The sequence below is a fragment of the Rhodnius prolixus genome, unplaced genomic scaffold (assembly GCF_049639745.1).
Source record: "Rhodnius prolixus isolate KJV_2025 unplaced genomic scaffold, Rpr scaffold_7, whole genome shotgun sequence".
Lineage (NCBI taxonomy): Eukaryota > Metazoa > Arthropoda > Insecta > Hemiptera > Reduviidae > Rhodnius > Rhodnius prolixus.
In genome coordinates, this window is record NW_027411582.1 from 17,259,157 (window position 1) to 17,284,170 (window position 25,014).

At 34.5% G+C, this 25,014-nt stretch overlaps 1 protein-coding gene and 1 long non-coding RNA gene across 2 annotated transcripts in view; one reads left to right on the top strand and one right to left on the bottom strand.

The window, feature by feature from the left end:
* Window positions 1–1,843: 1,843 nt before the first annotated feature.
* Window positions 1,844–24,465, bottom strand: LOC141447089 (uncharacterized). The gene is made up of 2 exons (XR_012454135.1): window positions 24,336–24,465; window positions 1,844–2,550 (listed from the first exon to the last, which is right to left on the bottom strand). It is a non-coding gene; the product is annotated as an uncharacterized lncRNA (long non-coding RNA).
* LOC141447078 (ATP-binding cassette sub-family C member 4-like) overlaps window positions 5,529–25,014 on the top strand; it is a 38,663-nt gene continuing 19,177 nt past the window's right edge. The window contains exons 1-9 of the mRNA XM_074114268.1: window positions 5,529–5,829; window positions 12,306–12,410; window positions 15,003–15,134; window positions 18,721–18,895; window positions 18,989–19,220; window positions 21,920–22,076; window positions 23,958–24,096; window positions 24,203–24,313; window positions 24,393–24,578. Of these exons, the coding sequence (XP_073970369.1) occupies window positions 5,726–5,829; window positions 12,306–12,410; window positions 15,003–15,134; window positions 18,721–18,895; window positions 18,989–19,220; window positions 21,920–22,076; window positions 23,958–24,096; window positions 24,203–24,313; window positions 24,393–24,578 (1,341 nt within the window). The 5' untranslated portion in view covers window positions 5,529–5,725. The remainder of the gene's footprint in view (window positions 5,830–12,305; window positions 12,411–15,002; window positions 15,135–18,720; window positions 18,896–18,988; window positions 19,221–21,919; window positions 22,077–23,957; window positions 24,097–24,202; window positions 24,314–24,392; window positions 24,579–25,014) is intronic.

Here is a 25,014-nt window from a genome sequence, read left to right on the forward strand (position 1 = left end):
TTTTATCTCCGTTTTATTAATTTTTTTTTGATTTTGATAACACTCTCTGCTGAAAATATATTTTTGCTTTAAAAAAAAATGGAGAAAAAGTATGCTGAATTTATAATTAATATAATTTATATTACTGCAAAAGTTTTACTTTAATTTTATATTAACCTGTTCAGTGTGGTTGACGTGTATACACGTTACAAAAAATATAAAGTTGTCATTAACTATAAAAACTCGAAATTTTAATCAAATACAATAAGAATATTATTTGGTGGGATGTTTCCCTTTATCTTACCAATAGAACTGCGGTGGCAGCCAGCCTAATGATAAGTGGTTGGTCAATGTTTGGTCTCCGCATTAGAGATTGGGGAATTACCGCATACAAATAGAAGCTCTCAACCCTTGTGCAATGCCGTTTTTACCTCTTAGATAGAGGTTCAGGACCTCAGTACGAGCATGATTTAATTTTGCTCAAGAATTCAAAGCTCTTTTTCTTCCTTGTAAAAACTCTTGCGTCTCTAGTTAACTAGGAGCAATGCAATGACGTGAAGCGGTGCAAGATTTTTGAATGAGCACAGAATGCTCTGGTAATCTTAAGCCCCGAGAGATTGCAGAAAAAGTCGCTTGCAGTGACTATTAAGACTATTGTAAACGTTTGGTTGTTTTTGCCCTGCGTTCGACTGTGTATGCCACGTCATTGTCTGATTTTAATTCCGCACACTGTGAGTTTTTTTTTTTTTTTTTTAAACTAAATTCCACGCTTAACTGGTTAATATTTTCCATAGCTATTAGACAACAGCTGTACCCTGCTATGCATTGCTGCGGTTCAGACCGTAGCTAGCAGCAGCAGCTAGCATTCTCGATTGATAGAGAACTTTGTTCCCAATGCAACGTTGTGTCAAAATTTCAAAGTAAGCGGTGAAGTACTTTTGGAGATTTAAGATTTTGAACGAACCAAGATACACATTTTTATTTATATAGATTATTATAAGAAGTTAAATTATTTCTTTTGAATCTTGTAAAGCCCTAAAAAGAATTTATCTGATTTTCTCTTGGCGAGGTCTTGTTCCGGCTATGTAAATAAGTTCTTATTATTTTTTATTTCGGTAAACTTTCTTACGTTCTGGATTGTGGATCAAGGGAACGATTGCACATTCTCAACTCCACACAAACTCTTAGCCAATCTTCAATATTTGATGAAGCTACTTCAGTTTCTGTCAAAGAGCAAGAAAATAAATTCTCCAGCTTTTATGGCTAAATCCTCGCCCAATGTACAACGGAATCTCAAGCTAGAGGCATAATTTCGAATTTAATCGAAATTTCGCATTCACTTCAAAAAGACAGGATTCAATTCAGTTTGGGAATGCTTCTGCTAAAGCTCATCCAATATTGTTTTTTTTTTTGCAAATATCTTTTGAATCCATTCTCGTAAAATATCAGATCCAGCTTAATCTGCCTAAATTGTAAACAAAACAGAAGCCTAAATCACTACTAATTCATAGAATTTCTTCGATTTAATGGTGTTCATTAAGCCCCTGCTTGTGCTTCATTCTTGTTGACACTTTGCTCCCAAAACTAAAGACTTTTGAGTTGGCCAGCCTTTGATGTGATTGTCTATTCCACCAGCTTTATTAAACATAAAATTGAACAACTTATAACACTCCTTCTCGTTCAAAGAAGATAATTACTGTGAAAATGTCAAGCAGGGCCACATCATTCGACTTCTTTTTTTAAAAATCTATTTCTGTCATTAAATAATTGAAGAAAGGAATAAGACAGAACTTCAAAAAAATATAATATTCCAGTAAACTTCAAAATGATTTATATGTACAGTTCTTTAATTTTTCGATGTGAATAATATATATAAAAATAAAAATGAATGATTGGAAGTAATGTAAGTGAAACACTGAGTGGATTTTATTGTAAGTGAATGATGTGTGAATGTAGATATTACATATAAATATATATATAAATAAATTCTTATGTGCTGACAATAATGTTATTAATGTAGTCTTTCAAATCCTTATATTAAAAAAATACATTAATATATATTCAAAAATAAATTTAAAAAAATTGAAACACACACACAAAAATTCTTGCTGCACCTTATTTTTTAATTTATATAAAATAATAAATTGTAAATAATTATAAATACATATGTAACTATACTAATATTATATTCTTAACTGCTTACTGCACTTGTAGAACAAAGTGGATATTAAATAAATCGAAAACATTTCACAATAGTAAATAATATAAAAAAAAGAATAACATTTATATGTTAAATCAACATTTTGAAAGAATAATAAATCTTTAAAATTTAGCTTTTATATCTTTTTTACCTGTGATATCTCTTTCTTTTTCTTTTTATTTATAATCACAATTGCTAGTAATTTCAATAAGATTTTGCTTAACAAAATTTAAGTATTAACATTATTAAATCAATCCTTTAATGTGAAAAATTTACAGCGACATTAATTGAAGTGTAATCTGCAGGTAAGTTTGTGTAATTTTACATTTAACTTTTTCTCCCTCCTACGTGTTTTAAAGCTTGAGTTTTTCCTGAAACAATCAGATTGCTTTAATTTTTAGAAAAATAGTTTATCAAAAATGGTCTTTAGTGTGTGAGAAAAAAATAAAATAATAATAATAAAAACGAAACAGTCGTAGAAGTTACTGCACTATAATGCAGTATCAAGAAGTGGTTTCAGGCCAGCTACCTGAATGGCCAAAAAATAATATTGCAATTTGTCTTGAGTTAATTTTATTGATCTTAAGTAAACTTAATTTGGTAATTTTTGCCTCTTTTTCCTACCCTATTTCCTCAGACAATGATTCCTCTGCAAATGATTCCGACTTTCTTTAAACAACTTCTCGTAACTTTTATTCGAAACGTTTTATTAGTTTTTATTGGAAGAGAAGTGAGCATAACCTCACTCTAAAGAGTCTTTACAGTGTATTGTACAACTCTATCACCTGGAGAGTTTTGATGATAATTGAATGCATTGTATTTATTCCGCGTTTAAAGATAAATCGCTAAAGCGGATTATCTGAATGGATTATTTAATTTACAACGATTATCTCGAAAGCATTATAGTTGATTTATTTTAAGTTGGTACACTAATTTAGGAACTCTCACAAAAAGCTGTTAATGTTTTTGTTTTTTTTAAAAGTATGTACATATTTTAAGACTTTTTGGAGGAAGTGACTGTCCTGATTCGGCGCTGGAGGGCCATTAATTAAGCGAATTAAATATATTGCTGAAAATTAAAGTTAAAAAGTGCATTTAAAAGAAGAAGTGAGGGTTTATATCGGATTTTTCGAATTAATTCCACAGCTCGAATTAGTTTTAACCAAAAATATTTTAAACAATGTTTTGCAACAAACACTAAGACTGCGATTAAGATGAGTAGGTACAATAGCATGGTCTATGATTTAAAAAAAACATTCTCTCACTGCCAGGTTAATAGTTGGAAGCTGACAGGCTTGCAAGATTCACCGATCATCTATTAAAGTGCATTCAGTTGCAATTTGGCTCCTACAATAAATTGCATGAATAAGGGCATACATTCAGGACTTTTTTTTCTAAATGCAATTTCTAACTTTTCCTTTTACACCAGAAAAAGTATGTTCACGAGAAAAATGTTCTTGTTTGTACAAGAGTTACTGTTTCAGGGGTTTTGAATGGAATAGAAAAACTTGAGGATCTAGAGCAAGGATCCCCAAACTACGGTCCGCGGGCCACATGCGGCCCCCTGAGGACATTTATCTGGCCCCCGCCGCACTTCCGGAAGGGGCATCTCTTTCATTGGTGGTCAGTGAGAAGAGTCACTATATGTGGCGGTGCCGCAAAGCGCTGCGTCGCTCATTAACAGTACTACTTCCGTTGACGCGGTATGCAAGCGTCACGGCTCCGAAAACAGTGTAAAATAACAGCCAGAAGTAGGAAGAAAGGCAAAGCACTATAACAGCGTTTCCCAAAGTGTGGGTCGCGACCCGGCACCGGGTCACAGAAAAATTCAGATGAGTCGTGGCGAAAATTGTAAAAACACAAAAAATCTATAACATTTTGCTCTAAATTTAATATTTTTCGTAACTTTTTCAAGTACTGCAGGTGGCAACTCTTTATCACCGTTTCCTACCGGAGCGTTCAAATTCGGATGCTCTGATTGGCTGATTTCGATTCGTCATTCAGTGCCTTCTGTCGATATTGAAAAGTAAGAAATGCTTAATCTTAGTGAACAAGAAGTTGATAATTTAATTGAAATTTCATGCGACACCGATCTTAAAAAAGTGTTTGAAACTGTACCACTAATTAATTTTTGGTTGCGCTGTCAAAAGGAATATCCAAGCGTAAGCGAAAAAGCGATACAATTTTTAATGCCTTTTGTCACCACTTATACGTTGTGAAACTGCGTTCTCAGCCTTGGTGTGCTTAAAAAATAAGTATCGAAACAGATTGGATGTCGAACCTAATTTGAGAATAAAATTAATATCATTGAGCCCTAATTTGAAATTACTATGTGATGAAAAACAACATCATCCTTCGCACTAAGGTCAAAATATGTAAAACAAAATTTACTTTAAGTTTTAAATGAAGATAATGGATTGTCTTTAATTACTTATGTTTTTGTTAAATAATTATTTTGCAATTTTTGTGTATGAAATAAACAAACAAATAACTTGAATTTTGATTTATATTAAAAAATTTAATATAAAAAATTATAGTTTTGTAAATAAATGTTTTTTTTATAAGGTGGGTCGCGAAAAAATTTAAAATCTCGTACCGGGCCGCGGTCAAAAAAGTTTGGGAAACGCTGCACTATAATTAAACCGGATTCTGCCATCTCATTAGCCAAAAGCAGGTCCATAATTCCCACAGAAATACTGGGCAGTTTGTTGATTTAAATTTACTTGTTCTTTATTTTAAATATTCTATTTGTTCCCGTTTTGTTTTTTGTTTTTTACTTTAAAATAGTTTGTTTTATAGTTCGGCCCTCCCACGGTCTGAGGGACAGTGAACCTGGCCCCCTGTGTAAAAAGTTTGGGGACCCCCTAATCTGGAGAAAGATTATACGGCGACTAAACCCATTTGAGTATTGATATTATAGCCATAGGCGCTGATAAACCACGAGCCTACAGTATTCTTCACAGGTGGTTGGTTAAACAGTTAGAAATACTGAAGTCTGAATGGAAATTGAAGTATTTTGGGATTTTAATCCAGAATGAGAAATACTAACAATTTAATACTAAATACTAACACTTATCAATCTAAATCTTAAAAAGAATGTTAAGGTATATTTCGTGCCGCACTTATTATGCGTAACGAGTTTCTTTATTACGAAAATTTAAGTTTCACGTCATATTTACGTTATTACATTAGATAAAATACTTTTTTTGCACTTTCTTTACAAAAAAAGAATCCAACATTCGACGTTTTTGATAAAAAAAAATTTGTTACCTAACAATTTTGATGTATTTAAGCAGAAAGTAGATAACGTGTGGCACATATATACTTACCTTAAATTAAAAAAAAGAAAAAAGTATATATATCGACACTCAACCTTAAAAACAAACTAAGCGATAATTTTATGGCCTTGGTGACAAGAATGGCAAACGCCACAGTTGTGATCCTAAAGTTTAAACGTTTACCAGTTACTTTGTTTTAATTAGATCATTTTATGGATTTAATTAAAGTTCTTAGTTTTCGCACATATGTTTAAAATAATTTAGAAGAATGTTGAGATATCAACAAAGATCTAGAACAAATTTGCTATCCACTGCAGATAATAACACTAATGCAGTAAATGGGACTGGATATTTCTCTAATCTACTTTATTTGTAAGAATATTATTTTTCATTATTTACTTATATTTAATTTCTTACTCTAAAAGAAAAATTTATAGTTAAGAAGTGACCGCTGCATTCGGAACTGATTGAGATGCTACAGAAATGCTATCAAAGAAATTATTCGTTCCCAAATATCTTTTCGGCCGTAATACATATTAGATTATTTATTTTTTAAAAACTTAAATTGTAATGCTCCCCAATAGAATGCACTGGCATTCTTTACAAGCGAAGGTTTGTAGTATAGTAAATTTATAAGATTCTGTGTTGTTTCTTGTCGTTCCGCGGAGCTACCATATTGTTTTCTAAGTATATTCTGCAGATTCACTGTTAGAAAACAGATCCGGCTATGTTAACGCTAAATATAAATCTACTTTAAGGTTAATATTACTAATTGGACTGTTTACTAACGAATCTTATGTCTTCATAGATTGCACAAAAGCTGTATCCATTGTATTGCGTTAGCGTTACAATTATTAGTTGTTGATTGTACTAAAATTTCTTTTAAAGCCACAAAATTTGTTTGCTTTGTGAGATGAGCGCACTGAAATTTAATTTTTTTTTCACTTTATTTGCCATATTTACAACTATAACGAATATTGCAACAAGTAAATTTGATGAAACTGGTTAAGTTCTCGTGAATATCATGTAAGAGCAACCACCCATTGATGGAACTCTTTTCTCAGTGGATATTACACTGACATCAGTAGGTCCCTAGGCCACTTCCGCTTCAAGCGACGAGGAGGATTGTCTGGAAGGTGAGGAGAGGAGAGTTGTTGGACAAGAGGATTAGGATGGAGAGAGCTAGGAGGCTGTGAAAGTTGCGGTAGCGAGACTTTATTAGATCGATAACAAAAAGGATGTGAAGGTCACAGTGTGTATGGTGAGGTTAGAAATGTAGTATGGAGCATTCAGGATTTTCGCGTAGGATTTTAGACTGTAATGTCTGCAGGCGTTTTGGAGTTAGAGGGTTTGGTTGAGCCCCACACTTCAGCACCATATGTCCATATGGGTCTTAACAGTGTCTTGTAAATTGTCAGTTTGTGATTCAAGTTGAGTTTGGATCTGCGGTCAATTAGTCTAGTCAAGTAGCTTGTAGCGTCTGTTCACGTTCTTGTCGTTTCAGTCGTGTATGTGGGTTCCACGTGAGTCACTTGTCCAATGTACAGTCCTAAGTATCGTACTACGTCAGCTGGAGGAATCGTTACACCGTTCAGTCGAACAGGTAGACTTGCAGATTTTCGTAATGTAAAAGTAATGTCTTGGATGCATTGTGGTTCATGCAAAAAAAATGAACAAATTCACAGGGAATGGGACTGAGAGCGAACCACGCTGTATGCGGATCGTATCTTCACAGGATCAACAAAAGGTCCTCTCTCCTCTTTGCGTAGATTACAATGAGGAGGAGGATTTCAAACATATAATAATGATATGTCCACGTTATGTGGTAGAAAGGAAACGAATGTTTGACGACATATACAGGTATTTAGATGAACCATTTCGCTACGAAGACATAATATTCTCCACCAACATCTACATGCTTAAATCTGTAGCAGAGCTAGTGAAAAAATATGAATGTATTTAAAAGCTATAGCCGAATTAGAATGAATGGAAGAAAATGATTAGAGAAGGATTACGTGATTTTAATTTCGGTTAAGTTATAATATAAGGATGGCAGGAATATAGAGTACTGATCCATCCATTAGTTGTAAGGTTTATGTAAATAGTTGTATATAGTAGAGGGATGAATGAGTGAAGCGAATGTATTTATAAGTAAGAATGGAGAGTGAGTGATATTCTAGTGATAAGCCCCTAGACGATGATGCTGGCTGTATGGCGAAAGCCAATGCCAAAAAAAAAGAAAAAACAAACTTACTGAACAAAATTAATGATAGTTTTCTTCTTAAAATAAAAGTATTCGCCCAAAAAGTTAAATAAAATTAGAACCATACGAACTAATGTTGTGGAAGCTAGCTTAGTAGAGGTCCGCTGGTGAAAGGAATCAATACTTTCGAGTTGATGAAGGACAAAGAGAAAAGCGAAGGATGCTGCCAGATTTGACATATCATTATTAGGCATGCGGAATGAGAAATCAGAAATCACCTCCAAAATTTGAAACGTTTGGTTTAAACTGATTTTGCAATTTCACCTTGCATTGAATTTAACATTAATTTTATAGGACAGTTTAAAAGTAAAAGTAAATAATGTTTTAAAGAATATAATTTATTATGACTTTTACTGATTTAGCTTTCTTTATTATCTCTTCTCAGATATTAAACTATCAATGACTTGTATTGATCATTTATGTAAAGAACATAACAAGAACGTCTGACTCAAATCATTATCAGACTTTGTTTGTAAGCAGATTCGCGTGAGCTTCTAACTTTAATAAATTTTTTTAAAGCAAAATCACAACGTTTCACTCAAAAATGTTTCAATAATATCTATCATTTAAATATGGATTTTTTATTTTAAAATAAATAGATATTTTCATTTGAAACCTGACACCATTACGAGGGTCGTTTGAAAAGTCCGTGCAAAAATAAAAACTACTTAATTTTTGGGGGTAAACCTTTTTTGTTTTTGAACATAGTCTCCTTTTAGGCGTATACACTTCGTCCAACGCTGCTCTAGTTTGTTGATCCCTTCCGAATAATAGGATTTGTCCAAGTCTTAAAAATAGCCATTCGTTTCTGCAATCACCTCCTCGTTTGAATAAAATCTTTTTCCCGCCAGCCATTTCTTCATATTGGGGAACAAATAGTAGTCCGAGCGAGCCAAGTCTGGAGAATAGGGGGGATGTGAAACGAGTTGGAACCCTATTTCCATTAATTTTACGACCACAACTGCTGAGGTGTGAGCTGGTGCGTTGTCGTGATGGAAAAGGACTTTTTTGTGGACCAATCGTGGATGTTTTTCTTGCAGCTCGGTTTTCAAACGGCCCAATAACGATGAATAATATGCACCTGTAATAGTTTTACCCTTTTCCAGATAGTCGATGAGGATTATTCCTTGCGAATCCCAAAAGACAGTCGCCATAATCTTTCCGGCCGAAGGAACGGTCTTCGCCTTTTTTGGCGCAGATTCCCCCTTGGTAACCCATTGTTTAGATTGTTCTTTGGTCTCAGGAGTGTAGTGATGTATCCATGTTTCATCCACAGTGACGAAACGACGCTTAAAGTCATGCGGATTCTTCTGGAACAGCTGCAAACCGTCCTTACACGATTTCGTTTTTGATCAAGCGTGAGCAATCGCGGCACCCATCTTGCGGATAGCTTTGTCATGTCCAAATGTTGATGCAAAATATTATGTACCCGTTCATTCGAGATGCCCACAGCACTAGCAATCTCACGCACCTTCACTCTTCTGTCATCCATCACCACATCATGGATTTTATCAATGATTTCTGGAGTAGTAACCTCAACAGGGCGTCCAGAACGTTCAGCGTCACTTGTGCCCATATGGCCACTCCGAAAATTTTGAAACCACTTATAAACTGTTCTAATCGAAGGTGCAGAGTCACCATAATGTTTATCAAGCTTCTCTTTAGTCTCCTGAGGCGTTTTGCCTTTCATAAAGTAGTGTTTAATCAACACACGAAATTCTTTTACATCCATTTTTTGAAAATCACTCGACTTCCTCGATTCAAACGAATGCCAAACACAAAGAAATAGACCGACCTGGCTGAAACTTGGTTTGTGTTCTTCCAAGAGATGCTACTAACTAAACATAACCTCGATACGCGCCAGTGGTGCTATCTCTCTGACTTTGCACGGACTTTTCAAACGACCCTCGTATTATTCTCTGGAGGAACCTCAGGAGTCTTCAAGTTTTTACACTTTTAGGAACCCTTAGGAGCTCATGGTTTTTCTTGAAGGAACTTTATGTTTAAGTAGCAGATAAAATAGTTTATCAAAGCTTTTTTTCTACTCAAATTCCCAAAATTATTCTCGTATATACCCTGTATAGCTAAGGAATTTGGGAATACCGGGTATATACGTCATTTGACGTATCCTTAGTGATGACCAAGTCCAAGTAATTGAATTGCTCATCCCTTAAGGTTTTAATGTCTTCTTTACTAAGGTTATTCGTATTTTTGAAGAATTTTTTTTTTTATCGAAATTCATCTTTTCAAACACGTCCATGTTCTCGTTAAAATTAGTATAAGGTCAAAGAACAAACATATAAAATGAATATAATTTTTTTTTTTTTGAAGAATTAAGGTCAAATTGTAGAAGTTCAAATAGATAATACATATGTAGGGCCAAATATACCACAAACTATCCATTAACGAGTTATTTTGACCTTGTCTCCATTTTATTTTAAATTTCTGTTTTATCTTAAGCGTATATACTATTAAGAATAATTAGAGAAAAACTCCAAGGGGAAATAAGCTCCATTTTTTTATTATTATCTTTATGATAATAATGCATAAGAATTTAGTTTGATAAACGATGATTGACAATCGATAATTTAAATGGCGTTACTTAATAATTAGGAATTCGCCTTTCAGACTATCACCAACTAAAGAAATAATTCTTATTTCATTCCTTACATAATTTTTAAATATTTCTCCTTGCGTTCTCAAGACCTGATCGAGAATTATCTTTGTAAAATCCTGCTTGAATGGGTAAGAGCTTAGAGTATGGTCCATTCTAAGGGTGTATCAGCAGAGAGAGATCCTCACAACGGAGGAGTCGTTCAGGCTGGTGAGCGTAGGGTTTGCGAATCCACACGATTGCTAAACGGGGATATTACAAGAGATTGATGAATCACGATGGACTGTGGGCCGTTTCGCACGCTGCTTCTTTTTCAAATTTTATTTGCCTTGGATTTTTTTAGCCAAGAGTATTTATTTTACTTTTTAACAATTTATTTAGTTACAATCAACGCATTGCATTATTAGCATCAAGGGTAACAATAAGCAACGTATCACACATATAAGAGTGGAGAAGTTACCCAGCGGTAACACTCCAATTACATTCTAAATTCTACTTACTCTCTTCATCAGAGAGGAGATCGCAAGACCACTGTCTTTTAAGACGTCTAGAAGTGTTGTCTGGAAATGTTCTGGAAGATAGATGTTGTATAAGTGGATTGTGATGAGATTGAAGGTTATGATAGAATTTTCTGTATCGTTTTTTCAGCAACTTGTGTAATGAAAGGAATGTGGTTGTCGCCAAGAGAATTTTTATTATTATACATTTTAGAAAAAATACAAGGATGTGCATTAAACTTTTTTTAAAAAAATAATGTAATCATGCAGTCCAGATTATAATCTAGCAACTTTTATCTCATCATAGACTAAACTTCTAAATTTTTTGCGTCATTTTTCAAAATATATTTGCGTAAATACGAGGTGTGGCTATTAAATAACGAGACTGATGCTGCTACAGAATATCTATGCATGCGCCAAATCCTAACGACCGACAGCTGTGCAGCGTAAAGCCTTCTCTTTTCGATTGCAGCGTATCACGTGTTTGTAGAGAAATCTGTCTGTCCGGAACTGTCGTTTGTGTAAGAGGTTGTTAGTTTCATTTTGTCGAAAACATGATACTAGACATTTAGTAGAGCAACGAATTGACGTGAAATTTCACATCAAAACTTGGTAAAACCGCTACTGAAACTTATATTTTATTAAAAAAAGTTTATGGTGATGAATGTTAATCACATGCGCGAGGTTTTTGAGTAGTTCAAACGTTTCCAAGATAGCCGAAAAAACGTCGGAGATGATGACCGCACGACCAAAACGGATGAAAATATCGATTATGATTAATTAAACATTACTACCGTGAGGTGCTTGCTCAACTCCGTGAAAGAGTAAGGAAAAAACGACCCGATTTGTGGAAGAACAAATCATGGGTTCTAAACTTCTAAAGTTTTTGCGTAATTTTCCAAAATTTACTAGCGTAAATATATTAGATCAGGCTTGAATATGGATGTTGCAGTTCCCATAATACTTTAAGGCAAAAATTAAAGATTCAAGGCTAAAATATCATTCTTCAATGATTAACAAGATAATATTTTCATTTCAATTATTGTATTTTAAACTGAATTGGAAAAATAGTTTATTTATTTTTCAAAAATTTCGGCTCAGATCTAGGTGCTCATGTATATTTCTGGTTTTATAGTGGAGAGGGGCAGTAACTCGCGGTAGCATAACCATTTCCTTTTGAGTAAGAGATAACTTTGCATCTTGGTTTATAACAGTCTGGTCATTAGGTCTCAATATACTTTTTCATTAGATTTTCTCAGTGTTGTAAATTTAGGATATTTTATATAGTGTTTTATATTTTATGATGTCTTATGTGATTAGACAATCAAAAGAGTTAATCCCGGCAAATCCTGTGGTTTGTATGCATGATTCATGAGGTGAACAGCGAGAACTGATACTTAATACGATAAGCGAAAAGATTCCTGCATTTAATTTTTATATTTATATTTATTAACTTTAAAATTTACTGTTTCAGGTGGTTGATTCCATTAATCAAGAAAAATCCATCATTAGATTTTGGTAAACTGTATGAAATTACAAAGAATTTAGAAAGTAATTACTTAAGATCACAACTAGAAAAGTAAGTAGAAATGAATCCTTATAATTGTAAATTTATAGCTTAATTAATATGGGGTAATTTAAACTTAAGTCAACATTGGTTAACATCTATCTTGTCTATGATTTGAGCCATTCCGACATTAGTAGTAAAGACAAGGACCATCAGCAGGGCAATCGTTTAGTAGTTATTAAAAAATAAATCAAAAATTAATGGGCTACTTTAAATAGGGAACTACGAGGTGTGGCTATTAAATAACGAGACTATTGCTGTAAAACATTTTATTTTAAATTTATACATATTTAGTTATTATCACCTTCAATATACACCCCTCCCCTATCCCTACAACGCTCCATGCGAATTTACCATTGTTCGAAACAGTGCTGGAGGTCTTTTTCTGTGAGCTCCCGCATGACGCATGCCGCTTTTTCTTTCACAGCTCCAACGGACTGAAATAGTGTTCCTTTTAATGCAGATTTGACTTTGGGGAACCAGATAAAAGTCACAGGGGGCCAGGACAGGCAAATAAAGCGGATGGCCTAAACCTGGGATGATGTACTTAGCTAGAAACTGTTCTTGACAGACAGTGCAGTATGAGCCGGCGCGTTCTCCTGATGGAGAACCCTGAGGACTTGTTCTTCCACAAATCGGGTCGTTTTTTCCTTACTCTTTCACGGAATTGAGCAAGCATCTCACCGGTAGTAATGTTGATTAATTATAATCGATATTTTCATCCGTTTTGGACGTGGAAGGGCGACCCAGGCGGTCATCATCTCCGACGTCTTCTCGGCCATCTTGGAAACGCTTGAACCACTCAAAAACTTGCGCACGTGATAAAAATTCATCGCCATTAAACTTCTTTTAATAAAAGATAAATTTCAGTAGCGGTTTCACCAAGTTTTGATGTGAAATTTCACGACAATTCGTTGCTCTACTACATATGTAGTATCATGTTTTCGGCAAAACTAAACTAACACCTCTTACACAAACGACGGTTCCAGTCAAACAGATTTCTCTACAAACACGTGAGACGCTGCAATCGAAAGAGAAGGCCTTTACGCTGCACAGCTGTCGGTCGTCAGGATTTGGCGCATGCACAGTTCTTCAGTAGCAGCATCAGTCCCGTTATTTAATAGCCACACCTCGTAAATGTAGTCTTATACGAGGGTTGTTTGAAAAGTCCGTGCAAAGTCAGAGAGATAGCACTACTGCCGCGTATCGAGGTTATGTTTAGTTAGTAGCATCTCTTGGAAGAACACAAACCAAGTTTCAGCCAGATCGGTCTATTTCTTTGTGTTTGGCATTCGTTTGAATCGAGGAAGTCGAGTGATTTTCAAAAAATGGACGAAAAAGAATTTCGTGTGTTGATTAAACACTACTTTATGAAAGGCAAAACGCCTCAGGAGACTAAAGAGAAGCTTGATAAACATTATGGTGACTCTGCACCTTCGATTAGAACAGTTTATAAGTGGTTTCAAAATTTTCGGAGTGGCCATATGGGCACAAGTGACGCTGATCGTTCTGGACGCCCTGTTGAGGTTACTACTCCAGAAATCATTGATAAAATCCATGATATGGTGATGGATGACAGAAGAGTGAAGGTGCGTGAGATTGCTAGTGCTGTGGGCATCTCGAATGAACGGGTACATAATATTTTGCATCAACATTTGGACATGACAAAGCTATCCGCAAGATGGGTGCCGCGATTGCTCACGCTTGACCAAAAACGAAATCGTGTGAAGTGTTGCAAGGACGGTTTGCAGCTGTTCCAGGAGAATCCGCAGGACTTTAAGCGTCGTTTCGTCACTGTGGATGAAACATGGATAGATCACTACACTCCTGATACCAAAGAACAATCTAAACAATGGGTTACCAAGGGGGAATCTGCGCCAAAAAAGGCGAAGACCGTTCCTTCGGCCGGAAAGATTATGGCGACTGTCTTTTGGGATTCGCAAGGAATAATCCTCATCGACTATCTGGAAAAGGGTAAAACTATTACAGTTGCATATTATTCATCGTTATTGGACCGTTTGAAAACCTAGCTGCAAGAAAAACGCCCACGATTGGCCCACAAAAAAGTCCTTTTCCATCACGACAACGCACCAGTTTACACCTCAGCAGTTGTGGTCGCAAAATTAATGGAAATAGGGTTCCAACTCGTTTCACATCCCCCCCTATTCTCCAGACTTGGCTCCCTCGGACTACTATTTGTTCCCCAATATGAAGAAATGGCTGGCGGGAAAAAGATTTTATTCAAACGAGGAGGTGATTGCAGAAACGAATGGCTATTTTTCAGACTTGGACAAATCCTATTATTCGGAAGGGATCAACAAACTAGAGCAGCGTTGGACGAAGTGTATAAGCCTAAAAGGAGACTATGTTGAAAAATAAAAAAGGTTTACCCCAAAAAATTAAGTAGTTTTTATTTTTGCACGGACTTTTCAAACGACCCTCGTACACATCTGCAGATATTTGTTGCAACTCTCAGAGAGATGACTAAGGGGGAAAATGTGTACTTAAATGTCTTATTATTCGAATGAATACATTGTTTAATGGACTGCCATTTTATTTTTTATTCCAAAGTTGAAAACCAAATTAATAAATCATCTTTTCCAGATGTTGGACTAATGAGTTACTGAATAGTTTGGACTTTCCAAGAAGGCCGAGTTTGCTGCTCGCAATATGGAGGACTCTTGCTCCGGCATTTGCTATAATTACCATATTTTTATTTATCATAGAGCTAGTAAGGTAAATTGTCAGTTGAGCTATTTATCTATTAAAACTGTCTAGTATAGTATCTGTTTTAAAATAAAAATTAGAAGTAAATAATGGAAAAATTTAAAGAAAAAAAAGCACTGGGTAAAACCAGCTGTACATTTACGTAGATATCAATGTTTGTCGCCGCTTTTAGCTTATTATAAGGAAATATTTGTATTTATTTATTTTTGTTTACTAATTATTGCTTCATCACAATAACATTTAGTAACTGAATGCAAAATTTACAGTCTGTTTTAGTGCTAAATCTGTTTTGAATTATTTAAATGAATATAATCTTAGGATTCAAGATTGGCGAGGAATCGGTCAAATAAAAAACAACAACTCGTCTTTTTGCCAACGTTTCGACAAATATATTGTCTTCTTCAGGGCGTACAGTTTGTGTAACTCAACCAACCCTGAAGAGGACAATATACGAGGGTCGTTTGAAAAGTCCGTGCAAAAATAAAAACTGCTTAATTTTTGGGGGTAAACCTTTTTTATTTTTCAACATAGTCTCCTTTTAGGCGTATACACTTCGTCCAACGCTGCTCTAGTTTGTTGATCCCTTCCGAATAATAGGATTTGTCTGAAAAATAGCCATTCGTTTCTACAATCCCCTCCTTTGAATAAAATCTTTTTCCCGCCAGCCATTTCTTCATATTGGGGAACAAATAGTAGTCCGAGGGAGCCAAGTCTGGAGAATAGGGGGGATGTGAAACGAGTTGGAACCCTATTTCCATTAATTTTGCGACCACAGCTGCTGAGGTGTGAGCTGGTGCGTTGTCGTGATGGAAAAGGACTTTTTTGTGGGCCAATCGTGGGCGTTTTTCTTGCAGCTCGGTTTTCAAACGGTCCAATAACGATGAATAATATGCACCTGTAATAGTTTTACCCTTTTCCAGATAGTCGATGAGGATTATTTCTTGCGAATCCCAAAAGACAGTCGCCATAATCTTTCCGGCCGAAGGAACGGTCTTCGCCTTTTTTGGCGCAGATTCCCCCTTGGTAACCCATTGTTTAGATTGTTCTTTGATCTCAGGAGTGTAGTGATGTATCCATGTTTCATACACAGTGACGAAACGACGCTTAAAGTCCTGCGGATTCTTCTGGAACAGCTGCAAACCGTCCTTGCAACACTTCACACGATTTCGTTTTTGGTCAAGCGTGAGCAATCGCGGCACCCATCAATTGCGGATAGCTTTGTCATGTCCAAAAGTTGATGCAAAATATTATGTACCCGTTCATTCGAGATGCCCACAGCACTAACAATCTCACGCACCTTCACTCTTCTGTCATCCATCACCATATCATGGATTTTATCAATGATTTCTGGAGTAGTAACCTCAACAGGGCGTCCAGAACGTTCAGCGTCACTTGTGCCCATATGGCCACTCCGAAAATTTTGAAACCACTTATAAACTGTTCTAATCGAAGGTGCAGAGTCACCATAATGTTTATCAAGCTTCTCTTTAGTCTCCTGAGGCGTTTTGCCTTTCATAAAGTAGTGTTTAATCAACACACGAAATTCTTTTTCGTCCATTTTTTGAAAATCACTCGACTTCTTCGATTCAAACGAATGCCAAACACAAAGAAATAGACCGATCTGGCTGAAACTTGGTGTGTGTTCTTCCAAGAGATGCTACTAACTAAACATAACCTCGATACGCGCCAGTGGTGCTATCTCTCTGACTTTGCACGGACTTTTCAAACGACCCTCGTATTTGTTGAAACGTTGGCAAGAAGACGAGTTTGTTTTTTATTTGACCGATTCCTCGCCAATCTTGAATCCTAAGTTCAACAATTTACGGTAACGAAACCTATACATTCAAATAAATATAATATTATGATAGGTTAATGCCTTTAAAACTGCTGAAATGATTTTTGGATCGACAACTAGGCCATTTGCAGCCCCCAAATCTTTATTGGATTCATGTCCAGTTGGGTTGGCACTAATCGAATTCAATTATTATTAAATGAATAAAGAAAATGATGATTTGAGGAATTAAAACTTGCTTCTAGTTCAGTCTGCTTTGCTGGCCATTAAATACGAGTATAATTAATTCTTTAATAAAGTCTTCAAAATTTAAATGCTGCTGCGATAAGTTCTTATACAGGGTGTTCATTTTAAGACGGCTCAAACGGATTTCAAGCTTAAACGGTTAATCTGAGCAAAAAAATGGTAGAGGAAAAATTTGTTGCCCGTCACCTCTAGTTTCAGAATATGTGACTTGATTTTAGGATTCCTGCCCTCATACGCGGCTGACGCGCGACCAAAAGTGAGGGTTCGCAGTTGACCCCCATTTTCATATACACAGTTTTAAAGAGTATAAAAAGTTATAAAAGAAACAGGGAAACTGCAATTCGATATCTTCAAAATTAAAGGTGCTAGGCCATTTCAAAATCTGTTATTTATTAATCATATTTCAATTTTTTTAACTAGTTATCAAAGAGAAAGAAGAGCACGCGATAGGTCATTTTTATGTATTTTTTCATCCCCTTTCTACTAAAAATATTGCCAAGGCAGTAAAGCTAGTATTTTTCTTAATATCAGGGAAATAAGTCGTTTTCCGAGTGATTTTTCTAAGAAAAATCAAATGTTAAGAGCTTTTGATGTTCTCAAGCATACACAAAATGGCTAAAAATTAATTTTACATCTGTTACAAACAAGAAGGTTTAATAATTTTTTGGTAATTTTGGGAGAGTTGCGTTTAATTACCAAAAAAATTGGAAACATTCTGCCACATATTTAAGTGTTCAATATCTTTCATGTAAAGGATCAAACTTATTCCTTAATTTATCAAATAATGCACTTCACTCAACTTGTGAAGCCTGGCTCGCAAGCAAGATTAGCCAGGAGGTTATCAATTGCTCTCTGTATCTGAGGAGACACCTTTGAAGGCACAGTACATGCTTCACAAGTATACAGCTTGTGATGTACGATATGAATGTGAAATGGTGTCCCAATCTCGAGATTTTTTCTTTTTTGCGATTTAATCGTTAAAAAGAGCTTCTGAGATAATTTAATGACCATTTTGGACGTCAGACCTTTCTTGCCAATAAAATGAGCTTACATCAACTAATTTAACCTTTATTCCTTTACCTTGACACCATTTGTACAAAGCAAAGCTACTAGATTTCATCTTACGTGGGACGCATTCACGAGAAATATTACTCCTTACATTGAACACATCCTAGGGCAGATGCACCAAAACCTCTTATTAATGGTAGCTTATTTACATACTTTAAAACATCGTTTACAATAAAATCAGAGTTCTAAATTCAGTGAAATGGCTTACATCGATAGTAGGAAAACGAAGATACCAACAATAGTTTTTTGGATCGATGTTCAAAAGAGTTTTTGAGCACAGTCTGAGTGTTCGTAGAGCGTTCTTCTTGATATGCACTTTCTTGGCGAACTGTACAACTAATCAACAACTGTTGATGTAAAGACTATACTTATATAACCTTTTTTTTTAAATAACCTCAGCTATAAACAAAAATTCTCAATTTATTTGATATAAATTGTCATTTTTACTTCGTTTAAGTTGAATTTTAAGATACTATTCTGTTTTTTCAGCGCAATCATAGCAGCCCTTTTATATTACGCCGTTATATTACAGGATCAAACTTATCTGATTTTATTAAGTTTAATCTTATTAATTTACACCTTAATGAAATACACTTGGCGCAGTACTGCTCTAACAATGGGTATTAGATTACGTGTTTCATTTCAAAGTTTACTTCTAAAGAAGGTATATATATTAGTTCTATATTAAACGTCTCTTCCAACAGTTATAATCAATTACCATCTTAATTCTAACCAAAAATCTATTATTTTTTTTCAGATTTTACTGATCGATACCAATAATATTGAAATGAATGATTTCAATACAGAAATACATAAAGTGAACTCTTCATTTGAGACTCTTGAACAGATATTCCTAATTATACCGTATATATTCATTGCATTATTGTATTTATTAGTTGCAACAATATTTATTGTGAACGTGGATGATTTTGATCTGTCTACAGTGCTTATACTAAGTTTCATAGTAATAATAATGTTCGGATATCAAGGTTAGACTATTATTATTTATTTATAATTATTTAACTTTTAAAGGGTAGAATTTTTTTGCGCCATGACACACCATTTTTTCAGTCTTCGGTGGAATGGCTTTCATTTTTTTGTCTCGTACTTCATTTTACAGATGTCAGTTTACAGGCCCTCTCTGAGGGACATTGTGCGCAGGGAGTGTCGTGGCATCACGGAATGGTTTTAATTAGTAGTAAAATCAGAGAGAGTTGCTCCCTACCATTCCTAAGGCTTTCTTCGAGGTAGAACTAGATTTGGATGGATTCACATCCATCGAGTTTCTTTTAGTTTGAAAGAGCGTTCTTCAGAATATCTTAGAAGACATTGGGGTAAATGTGTACGAGGTGTGTCTATTAAATAACGAGACTGATGCTGCTACAGAAGAACTATGCATGCGCCAAATCTTAACGACCGGCAGCTGTGCAACGTAAAGCCTTCTCTTTCGATTGCAGCATCTCACGTGTTTGTAGAGAAATCTGTCTGACCGGAACCGTCGTTTGTGCAAGAGGGGTTAGTTTCGTTTTGCCGAAAACATGATACTACATATGTAGTAGAGCAACGAATTGTCGTGAAATTTCACATCAAAACTTGGTGAAACCGCTACTGAAATTTATCTTTTATTAAAATAAATTTATGGCGATGAATGTTTATCACGTGCGCAAGTTTTTGAGTGGTTCAAGCGTTTCCAAGATGGCCGAGAGAAAACGTCGGAGATGATGACCGCCCAGGTCGCCCTTCCACGTCCAAAACGGATGAAAATATCGATTATAATTAATCAACATTACTACCGCGTGAGGTGCTTGCTCAACTCCGTGAAAGAGTAAGGAAAAAAACGACCCGATTTGTGCAAGAACAAGTTACGGGGTTCTCTATCAAGACAACGCGCCGGCTCACACTGCATTGTCTGTCAAGACGTTTCTAGCCAAGTACATCATCCCAGGTTTAGGCCATCCGCTTTATTTGCCTGTCCTGGCCCCATGTGACTTTTATCTGTTCCCCAAAGTCAAATCTGCATTAAAAGGGACACGATTTCAGTTTCCGTTAAAGCTGCGAAAGAAAAAGCGGCACGCGTCATTCTGGAGCTCACATAAAAAGACTTCCAGCACTGTTTCGAACAATGGTAAATTCGCATGGAGCGTTGTAGGGATAGGGGAGGGGTGTATATTGAAGGTGATAATAACTAAATATGTATAAATTTAAAATAAAATGTTTTACAGCAATAGTCTCGTTATTTAATAGCCACACCTCGTATTTTGGCACAGCGAGTGGTACTCTCTGGCTGTCGGCTCTTACCATTCTTCTTTGAACTTTCCTAAAAGACCTAAGATGAGAGGTTTCACCTCCAGGAATGCTTTAGGGAAGGTCTCTTGAGTGTAGACATCATCATTGATGGGCGGAATTCTGAAGGGCGGTTACAACATCTCTTGCTTTATTAAAACAAAGTAAATCCCATGATAAAGAAAAATAGCAACATTACGGCGTAAAAAATTGTTTATTAATTTTTCGATAAAACGTGTTTTGTAATGACCTGACCATTTTATTGCGTGCAAGAGGAATGAAGTATAAAATATGGCGAGCCTTTGGTGAAAAGAATTTAGAATTAGCATAAATGACGGACGGCCAAACATTTAAATACGTACTGTTGCACTTGGAAATCCGCCATCAAATCAGAGAAGTGCAGTTTAAGTTATAGATGTTAATCTCCCTTTATTTACATTTATGTATTTATTTATTTATTTTTAATGGAAAAATATTCCAAATAAAACTTTATTCTTAATTTTGAGAATTTAAAAAATTATTCCACTACAGATAAAAAAAAAACTCTGGCTGTGTCATGGACACGGCCGTGTGTTGTACGTGAATACGTTTACGTAACGGGTTATATTTTTTATATAAAATATTTTTATTTATGTATTTAGGATGAAATCAAGGAAACAAATCGACGGTCGAACACAATCTATGCCTATACAGTCCGTTGTCGATGTAGTAGCGATTTCATCATCCACTTGCATAATTTCAACCGCCTCAGCTGTAGATGTACTGGACACCGTCGTTGATCCGCTCGGCCGTATTCATTCTTTTACGTTCCCGGCACAGCTTGACTCGGTCTTATGGTGTTTTATTATTACCATTCGACTGTTCTTGAGAAGCCCTTTCCAACCGTACACGATCTCTGTATTTGGTTTTGGCTTTTCGTCGCGTATAGGCCGACATTATATATTTTTGATATTTTTTTTATTCTAACACCTTATTATATTCACTGTCACTATTTTACGCTAATGTTTTATATACAATCGATAGATTGTGACGACAGCTGACGATTAAAACTTAAACGAACATCGTAGCTTCTCCGAGTAAAAAGTTATACTAATAGCAAATCTCGATACGCAGAAAAATGATCTCAAAATGGCGGCGCTTCCCCCTCAACCGCGCGCGATGCGTCACTGTCCTCGGTTTATCGTAATGAATTCTTTGATCCTTTAGCTATCCAGTGGTCTAATGTAATTTTGGATGTAGACGATAGATTCGAAACTATAATGCCAAACTGTATCCCCCCGATTTTGTTATCATTAGGTTTTTTTGATTGCCTCCATATGGATAGCAAATTTAAAGACGTATTAACGTCAAAAACAGCAAATTTATTTTGTTTCTAATAATAATAATGCCGTTATTTACGTTTCAGTAATTTTTGAATTTAAAAATTCAAGTTTATTGAAAAAATATAAAGAAGATAATACACAAATTATACAATTATTTAATGAAATTAGTAACGGATTATTACAAATTAAAGTATACTGTTTGAAGAAAATGTTTATTGAAAAATTATTCAAAAAAAGGAGGTAAGTCTTAGTATATTATTGACAGTCGTATAAAATATTTTTAAAACATAAAAGATGGCCGACTAATCCATGTTTACCAATAAGACTAACAAGATGAAGGACTGTTGTAAGAGGGGAATGGATTTTGTTTCAGATTTTCTAAATTAGCCTCTCTCTCCTAGACTTTATTTTATGTTCATTTATTTTGCTGATTACCTAACAATCATATAGTGTTTGCCTTTCAATGTGTTTGTATCGATTAACTTCAAGTTTGGCATAATAAAACTTAAAAGACTTATAACTAAGGAACGGATTTTTATGTATTTAAAAATGCCAAATATTTAATTAAAATATGCATTTATTTTCGTCAATTATGTGGAAAATATGTGATTTTCTTAAAATATTTTCTGGAATATTTAAGTAAAATGGACATTTTTTTTTTATGAAAATGGATTTTTTTTGGGGGGGGGGAAGTTATAATTATTTATACAAGAAAAGAACATTTTTACAATTTATAATAATTTATTAGGAACAAAATAATTTGTTTTTACAAGTTATAATGATTTATACAACAAAGAACATTTTTACTATTTATAAAAAGATGTGTTACATTTTCAATTTTGAAAACTTCACTCTTCGAAATTGTTTGCAACCACATGAAATTTCAAATGTTGGAACGTAAAGTGACGACGATCTGGGCGTAAGAGGGACTTGTAACGACTAAAAGATCGTTCAACATCTACAGATGTTATAGGTGCCTTGCTGAAAGATCTCGTTGGTTGTAAAGGGTACACGATGTTCTGAGGTGACTTCTGTTCCTCTGATAATATCAGAAATCTGGCAGATGGTCTCCCACCCTTTGTTCTTGCTCAGTACTTCTACCAGTTTTGATCTGATCAAATCTCCCTTACTCCCAGGTATTCCTTCCACCTTTTCGATGACTTTTTTAACGTTGGACACGTTTTCTGTCAGTCGAACTTTTTCAGGACTCAAGTTGGGTAATGGCTTGTGCAAGAAATACGCAATTGTCAGAAAAGAATACACTAAATGACCGAACGAAATGAATTGGACACTTCAACGAACGAGCTGAAAGAACAGACAACTTCAAAGAACTAACAAGTGCCCGTCACTGTTTAGCAGCATTCTGTGTAAATTACAATAACCATTGTACCAACTGTGATTCACAGCCCTACAGTCTGTGGTTCATAGTTCCTGTCAACCACCTCCCAATTATGAAAATATGCCCAAAATGAAAAATATGTAGATATTTTGATTAAATATGTAGAAATATTTATTTATTTTAATCAAATATGTATAAATATGCGATAACATCCAAATATGTGGAAATATGTGAAATAAAAGTAGACTCAAACGGCTTAAAAAGTGTCAGTATGAATACTTCTAGTTGAAAAACGTCTGTAAATTGCCTAGAAAAAATATGTAAATACATACGAATCCGTTCCCTAGTAATCACAATACTATTGTCATATTTGTTGATTTATTGTCATCATTGTTTTCCCCAAAATTTCATCTTCTTTTGCTTTACCCTTCTTTATAATACAATAAAGAAATTAAGCAAGACAAAAAAAAAGATCGAATTTTGTTGAAAAAGTAGAAATTATTCTTAAAAAAAAAAATTAATTTTCCCTTAAAACAAAGTTTATCCGCTTTTTCCACTGTCGCTGGAAAATGGTATGAAATTGGAAATGGTCAACCACTAAATGGGCAAGCAATTGTTGATTGATTGATCTATTGTCCCTAGCTGGGCCATCAATGTTCGAGTGACGTAAATTGTTTATTTTTCATTTGTAGTAAATATCACGCGATCAAAACTTACTCATTTCTAAATAAACTTTAAAAATAAATTTTTGTAATATTTTACTTAATTTTTATTGATTTCAGGCATCAGGAGAAACTTACAAATCAATTAAAAATTTTCAAAACAATAACACATTGTATTCTTTTCAATTTTACTAAAATTGTTATTGTGCTCTACGTAATGGCTCAAGATATTTTATTTGATGTAACATATTCAAGCGAAGTAATTATTTTTAGATTATCTCTCTTTTTCTTTTATCAACTATGATTATTACATAACTTAATTATCTTCTGTTTTTTTTAAAACAAATTTATATTTATTAAGCCAGGTTTTATTGCTGTTGTTCATTGCACAAATATTTTTACATCCAATTGCGTCAAAAGTAGCAAGAGCATTTATCTTATTGTTTGAATTTTCAAAAATAATACGAGATGCACAGGTAAACAATAAATTTTACTTACATAATTAAGTTCAGGTTATAAAAATGCCTATTGAAATTTTTTAACGTTTTGCTCCAGAACATTCTAATGATGGTGGACCATATTGAACCACAGAAAATCAATGAAACACTGTCAACGAATGCCTGTGTTATGATGAATAAAGTAACTTTGGTAAATGGTAGTACGAATATATTTACGAATGTTATACTTGAATTAGAGAGAGGCAAATGCTTTACTTTCTGTGTTGCAGATCAGTTATCACAAGTAAGTTAGTTAGTTTATTAAAGCTAGTTTAAAGCAAGCAACATATTTTTAACTTCATATAGTTATCTGAGAGAAAGTTGCTTATTGAATTCAGGTAAATAGAGCTTTGACAAGATTGACAGTTCAATCATTACAGCGCTATCTGTTAGCTTATGGTTTGTTACGTAGTTAGTACTTACGCCGACAGATAGCATGTAAATACAGTTCCACTGGGAGCACACTGCTCATTTTTTAAACACTTAGATATTTTTCTAGTACACCCAAAATTAACAATAAAAAATTATACCTTTAGTAACTAAATACTGATGAGTTTAATACTTTTTTTGAAAGCTGAATATGATTTATTGATTTATTTAATAAACTTACGCCAATGAGAATTCAAAAATAATAAAAATAGTATAGCTAAAAATTTTTTTTTTGCAAGAGATAAACTAGT